Source organism: Melitaea cinxia, chromosome 2 (genome assembly GCF_905220565.1).
Source record: "Melitaea cinxia chromosome 2, ilMelCinx1.1, whole genome shotgun sequence".
In the NCBI taxonomy this organism is placed as follows: domain Eukaryota; kingdom Metazoa; phylum Arthropoda; class Insecta; order Lepidoptera; family Nymphalidae; genus Melitaea; species Melitaea cinxia.
The window spans coordinates 15,075,956-15,085,303 of NC_059395.1; the positions used below are offsets into that span (position 1 = coordinate 15,075,956).

A 9,348-nucleotide genomic window follows, 5' to 3' on the forward strand; every position below is an offset into this window, starting at 1 on the left:
AACTATTCAAAGTTTCATATTACAATGAAAATCTTTTCTGTAAAGAACTCACTATAGACGGCGCTACGGTTCGCTTAAGCCGAATATAAAAATCATCATATCAAGAATTTCTATCCTAGCGGGTACATCGTTCCATAGCTTAATTGGCTAGAGCGCCGACACGGTCAGTCGGAGACGCGGGTTCGATCCCCGCTGGAGCGGTCAATTTTTGATATGATATTCAAAAATGTTTAGAATTCCTAATGTCTGGGTAACACAAAAATAAAATCGTACATACCTTATACATATTTAAATTTTGCGTTGTAACGAATATTCGGGTCTATTTTAAATATGCATTAGACATCTATAAATACTAATTCTGTTCATTAAATAATTATTTAAATCAGTTTGTTGATCTGTTATTAATTTAAATTAATAAATTTAATTCTGATAGATTGATTGTTTCTAAATAATATAGTTTTGCTAGTTTATCAATACATAAGTAACAACATATTAAATATAGCAATATTACGATTCGTAAAACGAATATTTGTTACAACATTATTCAAAATAGACATTCTTAACAATATTATGATAACATCCTTCAATTGTTTATCGTAATAGTCAAATTTTTTTTTTTTTTAAATAGATTATCTTTTATGGATAAATTCGTAAACTCAACTACTGAATTATGAAATAAATATTAATGGCAAATATACTAGTTGTTATTATTGCTTCCAAATCTATAACATTGTATGACACAAAAAATCATAGTTTAAACGAAATCTGGATTCTTTTTGGAGTTTGTAATGATAAAGTGATCTTCCCCGTAGTCGTAATCTTCATACTTTAGTCCATGAACATACGCGAAGTTTCCGAAGTATAAACAATTTTCGTAATTTAATTTTACGAATTCTGAAAATTAGACCAATTAATTAGTGAGGAGTAATATTGCATATCATTATTAATGATAACTATTTTATTGTACCGACAAATTTGGTGATGCAACAAATAGGAAAACAAATCGACACCAACAATTTATACTACGCCAACTCAAATTTTCGATAAGTTGGTTTTCTTAATGCAACTTGAATAAATGTGTTTTTTTTTTTTTGTAATAATAAAAATTGTGAAATTACAATGAATAAATTAACTATTAAAGATACCAAATTTCAATTAAGTTTCTTAATTAATATAAGAGGTATCACGTTTTTCCCTTTTATAAGCCTCTATTGTAAAGTTCACTTTTATAAGTTAGTATAAATTGCTGGTGTCTAAATATGTCATACTTCCAGATATCTAATTAAACCTATAGACAATTACTCCAAACAGCCTAACTATCTCGTTACTAACCTGTGCCGTGAATACAATTATACAAATCCATAATACAAACGTTGTCAAATATATACGTCTCGTTTGTCTGAAAGTCGAACGCGCACAACTTGTGGAAATATGTTGGACAAATACCGCACCTGTTGGAAACAGTGTAAGTATATGCACGAGTCTTACAAGTATTATTTTTAAAGAAGAAACTATCTTTTGTTAAATGCAGGAAAATGTGATAAAATCCTGTCTTATATTGTAAAGGAGGTATTAGGCCGATAAACATAATTAAATGAATATAAATAGTATCAAGACAATTTTCCAGCTGTATCCAGCTTAGAAGAACTCATTCGCTGTGTGTACGGAGACATCAGTCGTATACCGCACCAGCAGGATTCTTGGGTGTATGAGCGGGCCATTTTGACGCCCAAAAATGATCAGGCTGCAGCAATTAACGAATGCATTCTCTCGGAAATTGAGGGGAATGAAGTGGTCTACACCTCTATAAACACTTTAACTGAGGTAGGGCACAGCAGGAATTTTCTGCTCAAAATCTGGAGCAGCCCGACTGGGGTAATACCTCGACCTTACAGAAGATCACAGCTAAATAATACTGCTTTCAAACAGTATTGTGTTCCTGTTGGTGAGTAAGGCGACCAGAGCTCCTGGATTGGGGATTGGATCGGCAACGCGCTTGCGATGCTTCTGGTTTTGCAAGCGTCTATAAGCTACGGTAATCTCTTACCATCAGGTGAGCTGTACGCTTGTTTGCCGACATAGTGACATAAAAATAGTAATAATTATGTGGTGTCATGGGACACCAGGTAGGAACGAAGTTCCTTCGGATAGTATAGAAGCAACACAATTTGAAAAAAAAAATGTTGAAATTTATATATATTTTCTAGTTCTTGATTTTTTTCAATTTTGTTGTTTGGTTTTTAATTAAGTAGGTACATAAAAGTATTTAGGAAATTTAGTATTTTAGAAAATAACAAATACCGTAAAATAAAATAAATCAAACAAAATAATAATAATAATAATTCAAACTATTAAGTGAAATAAAAAAACATGTCTTTATTTATTTTTGTCGACAGTATAAAATTACATAAATAATTTAAAAAAGTTTACTAGTAATATTTTAGTTTTACAAACGTCATATTATACAGTCATGTGACTGATATTACGTCACTTCCGTTATATATTTTTCTTACGGTTTTAGTATCACATTTTTTTCAGTTCAGTCGCCCAGCCAAATGTCAAGCCTGCCGTACGTAAGGAACTTCGTTCCAAAAGCTGTAGTTAACGACACCGGTACGAGTCCACCAATCGCACACGAGTAACTTTTTGGCCCAAATTTTCGCCTGAGGCAGGATTTGGCTGGCTCACCAGGGTTCAGCCTTTGCGATGAGCGCTACCGATTTTCGTACATGATCAACTTCTCATCACATGTAATGATTCGATTTAAAATCCCTTCATTATTGTGCCGGTTGAGTAATGTAACGCAGCAGTCTAAGCGCGTTTGTCGGTTTGCTAAACTCAATTCATGAGGTACCCACCTTGCAAGCTTTTTTATCTTCCCAAATTGCTTCAAGTGAATTAAAACAGTTGTATCACTAACACCGCAGCCTGCAGTTAACTCGGACGTGGCTTGTAATGGATCCGCTTCCACAATAGCCTTCAACTCTTCACTATCAACTTTGGTCTCCGGCTTGTTCTGCAGATCGAAATTTCCAGAACGAAAACGTTGTAACCAAAAACGCACTGCTTTTTTTTTGCGACACCACAGCCATACACATCATTAACCCTTCGAGCCGTTTCTGTAGCACTGGGTGCCACGGTGTAACTTGTACTCGTAAATGACATGATATTTCAAGTTTTCCATTTTGTAAACTGAGTGACGCAAAGAAGGAAAATCAAATGAATTACGGTTTTCGAAACACAAATGCATGAGCAAATAGCTGTATTTTGAACTTGGAATTCTTCACCAAGGAGGAAGTATTTGAAATCAAAGTGGTCAAAACGCCACTTTCATACGTAAGGACCTAATATTTCTGAAATCGGATTATTTATAATTTTGAGCAAGATATTTCCTGCTATGCTCTACCTTAAGACTATATGATCTCGGTGAATCTCATTCGATCGAATAGATCGATAAATTTAGACAAAAAAAAAACAGCAACAATTTTTTAATAGTTTAATTAAGATAATGGTTATTTTTGTACATTACAAAACACTTGTCTTCAATTTTATTCATTGAAAAACTTAAAAGTACTTGGAAGTATTTTTAAAATCATTTACCAGAGTAAGAAATAATGTACTGTAACCTTCTCCTAGAAGGACAACTTTTACCTGCGGCCTTCAGTGGGTGGTTTTTTAAATTCGATGCCGGGACCATCATCATAGTGTAGTGTTCGATGTAAACCTTAAACATGAGGAAATATAGTCCAATGGGTATTTAGATGACAAAAACAAATCACAACGCTTGCTATGACGGAAATATGTAACATGGACTCGACCAAAGTTATAAATCAAGAACAGAATTATATAAATATATATATATATATAAAGATAGATTATTATATTTTAAATTATATTAAAGTTTCATAGATAATTAAATTTCAAGTCGAAATGTTAAGAATACCTAACAAACTAGATTGTTAAAAGTTGTACTCCGATGAACAGTTTGTTAAATAATTAAACTGTCCCTGAATGTAGTGGGGTAGCTAACCGTTGACTAAACGGAAAATGCTCTCAAGGGAGCCTCATGCGAGTTCCTTATTAGTACCTACTGACTTAAGGTCAATCGGCATGATCTACGAAAAAGCAGTGTTAGTTTATTACATTATTAATGTTATTAATTTCACAAAGACCACGAACGAAGCTCTTGAAATCTGATGGATCCAACTTCATGAACTACGACAAAATAGTTTCGATATTCGTTTTATCCTATAGTTAAGGTATAAATCTATATATTAATACGTGAAACAAAAGCTTTGTACCCCTTTTTACGCAAATTGCGCGGACGGTGGAGTGTGAAATTTCGCACACTTATAGTTTGTATAGAGAAGGAGTGCGGAATACTAATATATTTTAAAAATTATGCATGAATAAATAATTGTGTTTGCTGGCAAACGAAAAACAAGCCGACTTCAATTACATCGACAAGTAATACAACGTAGGTAGATGAAAAAATGGTCAAGTAAATACGTATTATCAAAGATTACTCCAAAAGTTGTAATCAGATATCGATGAAATTTAAATGTGACCATATGATTAACATCGGTTTTCGAATACATTAAAAATTATCAAAATCGGTACATCCAGTAAAAAGTTATGTGGTATAATACAACGTAGGTCGACGAAAAAAGCGTCAAGTAAAAACGCATTATTAGATATAACTCGAAAAGTAGTTGTTAGATCTCAAATAAATTTAAATGGGACCAATTAACACACACCACCTTTCGATTAAAAAAAAATTGTCGAAATCGGTCAACCCGGTCAAACTTTCTGATGTAACATACTTAGAAGAAAAAAAATACAGTCGAATTGAGAACCTCCTCCTTTTTTTGGAAGTCGGTTAAAAAGCCGGCTGGAACCTATCTAATATCTTCGAAAATATTCATTTAAATCATATGCTGTAAAGGGCCATATAGATCTATATTAAATCAATAATGTATTTATGGTATTTAATTAGATAAGGATTAATGCTGTATTAGTTAAAATCGCTTTGAAAATTAGCCATTATTTGTCGTAAAAAGTAAATGACAAAAAAAATGTTACTGTGGGATATCCATAAGAGATAGACATATACCATAGCGGAGTTTTCTGTAGACCTTTTCAATGTGGACAATACTTAGTACATTATTTTGATAAATCTCGTAGGGTTCAGGCTGCGTTTGCAATGTAAGCGGAAAAAATGTAATTGTTTACGACATCACATTAGAAACCTCAAAAATAACAGTATTTCTCCAATATTTAATTAGATGTTATTATACATATAAACCTTCCTCTTCAATCACTCTATCTATTAAAAAAAATATTTGTAACAATGTTAATAACATATATGGCAAAACAACGATTCCGGGGTCATCTAGTATTACTACTAAATACTTATATTTCAATATTTGATTTTGCTAAATAAAACACGAGAGATCATGTAGAAAAGATATACATGGGATAAATAATAGACAAACCAAGTATTTAATATTATTTAAGAAGTAAATATTGAATAAAATACAAAACAAAATATCTTACCAAATATAGAAAACAATACGAACAAGTTAATAAACATGACTGCAATAAAATATAATCCTGACTAACTTCCTTATCGTTTAATTAAGTTTGTTACTTACGTATCACATTGGTAGACGTAAAAAATTATTGTTATTTTATCTTCTAAAAATATTCTCCTTACACAATTTAAAGTAAATGTTAAAAATTAACGTTATTAAAATTGCACATAACAAATTCAAGAAATATAATTGCTACATATATGTCATCTATTAGGTACCTTAAATATGAATATGTAAAAAGATGTTGATATTTTTTGTCTGATGAAAGCGAATGCTAATCTAATTCTGAAAATGTTTTAACAATTGATGGGATTTACTATATACCATTCCAGCCATTCCCTAATAGTAGACGTAACTAATTTTTTTTTAAACTATAAGCCCACTCTTCCAGAAATCTGAATACGCTGTATTCGGATAGACTTTTGATGACCATAAAAAGATTTATAAATTTTGTTGACTTGAATACCGTTCACAATGTTGCCTAATCTTTCCTTGCGCCTTGTGCCTCCCTATACCTCTCCGGGCTCTTAGAGTTAACCTTGTTACTTTTAACGGACTTCAGAAAAAGGAGTAGGTTCTCAATTCGAATGTATTTTTTTTTAATGTATGTTACCTCAGAATTTTTTACTGGGTGCACCGATTTTGATGTTTCTTAAATAAATCAAAAGCTAGTAGGTACTTGTCACATGGTCCCATTTCATTATATCGAGATATAATGAGTATGTACTTTTTGAGTAATATTTGATGACGCGTATTTACGTGACGGTGCGGGGACGTGCCTGTGGTCGTTTTCAATACTTTGTCACAGCGCCATATATCGTAATGTGATAAGTACTTTTTGAGTGATCTTTGATGACGCGTAGGTATATATGAGACGTTGCATATTTTGTCGGAATGCCATTTATAAATCAGAATTCAGTAAAGCTACTTCGATGAATATCGATCAAATGATGTTACATGGCCACACCTACTATAACGTAATGTGCTGTGTTATCCACTAGAGTAGCAGTTTAGTCTGTATAAATAATTTTGATGATTCTTGTTCTTAATCGAAACCTGTTGCTTGTCTTGTGGTCGCATTTAAATTTGATCGAGATCTGATGACTACTTTTGAGTAATCTTTGATAAAACGTATTTACTTGACTATTTTTCGTCTAACCTACGTTGTATTAGGTACTTGTTGATGGAATCGAAGTCGTTTTTTTTTCGTTTGCGAACAAACATAATTATTAGCACCCTAATTAAATATTTTCTGTTTTATTTAATTTAGTCTTTAAATTGTAAGTAGAATTAGTTACGTATCTCACTAATATAACAATCATTTATTACAATTGCAAATTTACTTTAACATAACATTATTACTGGCATTAAACATGGATAAGTACCAATATTTGCGTAACTATTCGTCTTATAGTTACAGATACAAGGAAGAAGGTAAATAATGTGGCGAAACGTGAGATGCATGTAGCGACAGAATATGCCATTTATGAGTCATGATTAGCTACAGCATGGAAGAAACTGCCGAGAAGTTTTGTTCTTTCTGTTTAGATATAAACTAGCTGTGCCCGCGACTTCGTCCGCGTGGAATATTGACTTTGGACAACATTTTATGGATATATCTTTTGGTTTATTTTGGACATCAGAGCTCTAATATTTTGTCTCTTGTCGGAAATTTATGAAACATTCACATAAACCTTACATATTTCCATACAAACTTTCATCCTCTATTCCCTATTGTTGTTTTACACCCTAGAGCGTAAGACTTTTACAGAATTTGAATGTCATATTTATTTATATCGAATTAACAGCCTAAAAAATAAGTTTCAAGCTTCTAGCTCTAAAAATGATGATACTTCCATACAACTTTTTATCCCCACATTTCAACCCCTTACACCCCTTTTTCGTATTAAAAAGTAGCCTACGTCCTTTCTAAGACTCGACTATCTGTGTACCAAATTTCATTTAAATCGGTTCAGTAGTTTTGGCGTGAAAGCGCGACAGACAGACAGACAGACAGAGGGAGTTACTTTCGCGTTTATAATATTAGTAAGGATGTAGGTACGTTTTATAATATTTCAGTAGCTTAGTAGAATCCCAACGTATCATAAAATGTAATGTGTAGATATTTGTATGTAAGTTTATTATAATATAACTGCACCACCTACCCTATCTTCAAATAAATAATACTCAATCCTATTTCGGGTTGTCTGGAAGAAATGGCTAACTCCCCATAAGACCACCTCTTGTACTCCACATTCATAAGTTGTATTATTATTATTTTGTATTTGCATATTGTGGTGTACAATAAAAAGTAAGTAAATAAATATAATAAATAAGTAAAACGATATATGCGTTCATAGAAATATTTTTGAAGTAAAACTTCTTTACGCACGCTTGACTTGGGGAGTATAGTGGTGAATGCGCGACGAGAGCGTTACGAAAAGTGTGAACGGGGGGTGCGAACGGAGCAAGAGAGAGAGGTGTGAGCCAGTTACGTTTCGTATATCTAAGACACAGTGCAGGCCTATTATTCTGCAGGCCTATTGCTAAAGAAGTTTTACTTCAGTCGCGTGGTCTGAAGCACAGTCGTTTTTTTATATCTGTATTGGTTTAATAGCATTATTGTTTACTATTTTTAACCGACTTCCAAAAAAGGAGGAGGTTCTCAATTCGACTGTATTTTTTTTTTTTTTATGTATGTTACTTCAGAACTTTTGACTGAGTGGAGCGATTTCGACAAATTTTCTTTTAATCGAAAGGTAGTGTGTGTCATTTGGTCCCATTTAAATTTATTTGAGATCTAACAATAACTTTTCGAGTTATATCTAATAATGCGTTTTTACTTGACGCTTTTTTCGTCGATCTACGTTGTTTTATACCGCATAACTTTCTACTGGATGTACTGATTTTGATAATTCTTTTTTTGTTGGAAAGGGGATATCCCTAGTTTGGTACCATGATAAGGAAACCAGGATCTGATGATGGGATCCTAGAGAAATCGAGGGAAACTCTCGAAAATCCGTAATAGCTTTTCACTGGGTGTACCGATTTTGATAATTTTTAATTTAATCGAAAGCTGATGTTTATCATGTGGTCACATATGAATTTTATCGAGATCTGATAACTACTTTTTGAGTAATCTTTGATAACGCGTAGTTACTTGACTATTTTTTCGTCGATCTACGTTGTATTACTCGTCGATGTAATTGAAGTCGGTTTTTTTTCGTTTGCGAGCAAACACAATTATTTGTCATTTTTTGTAAGGAGTTATCAAAAAAAAAGTGCCTACTTATTGTTCTTACACTACTTATCGTTAGACTAAATTAGTGAAGAATAAATGTGATTCAACACTTCAAAATATGATAGCTATGCTATACCTTATTTAATTAGTGATCGATATGACAAAATTATCTATACTAATATTATAAAGCTGAACAGTTTGTATGTTTAAACGCAGTAATCTAAGGACCTACTGGTTCGATATGCAACATTATTTTTGTGTTGAATATCAGATTTACCGAGGAAGGTTATTATTTCCTCAAATTAAAGCGTATAAAACTGCGGGACACAGTGAATACGAGTAAAACAGACGGTACTGACAGTACTGCTGAATGTAATTAAAAATGACTGATGTCAAATTGTCAATTGTCCGTATTGTCTGGCCGTTTTATCTATAATATTATAAATGGTTTTTAAATATTACTTAGGTAAAAATAGGAGTCGATTATAAATACATTAAACGTTAGATACTGCA

General features: G+C 32.4%; 1 protein-coding gene across 1 annotated transcript; it reads right to left on the reverse strand.

Moving 5' to 3' along the window:
• Positions 1 to 664: 664 nt before the first annotated feature.
• LOC123665600 lies at positions 665 to 5,613 on the reverse strand. The gene is made up of 4 exons (XM_045599884.1): positions 5,557 to 5,613; positions 3,652 to 3,724; positions 1,333 to 1,451; positions 665 to 894 (listed from the first exon to the last, which is right to left on the reverse strand). Exons 1-4 carry the CDS (start codon positions 5,591 to 5,593, stop codon positions 755 to 757), a joined length of 369 nt encoding a protein of 122 aa, XP_045455840.1. The 5' UTR covers positions 5,594 to 5,613; the 3' UTR covers positions 665 to 754.
• Between the last annotated feature and the right edge of the window lie 3,735 nt (positions 5,614 to 9,348).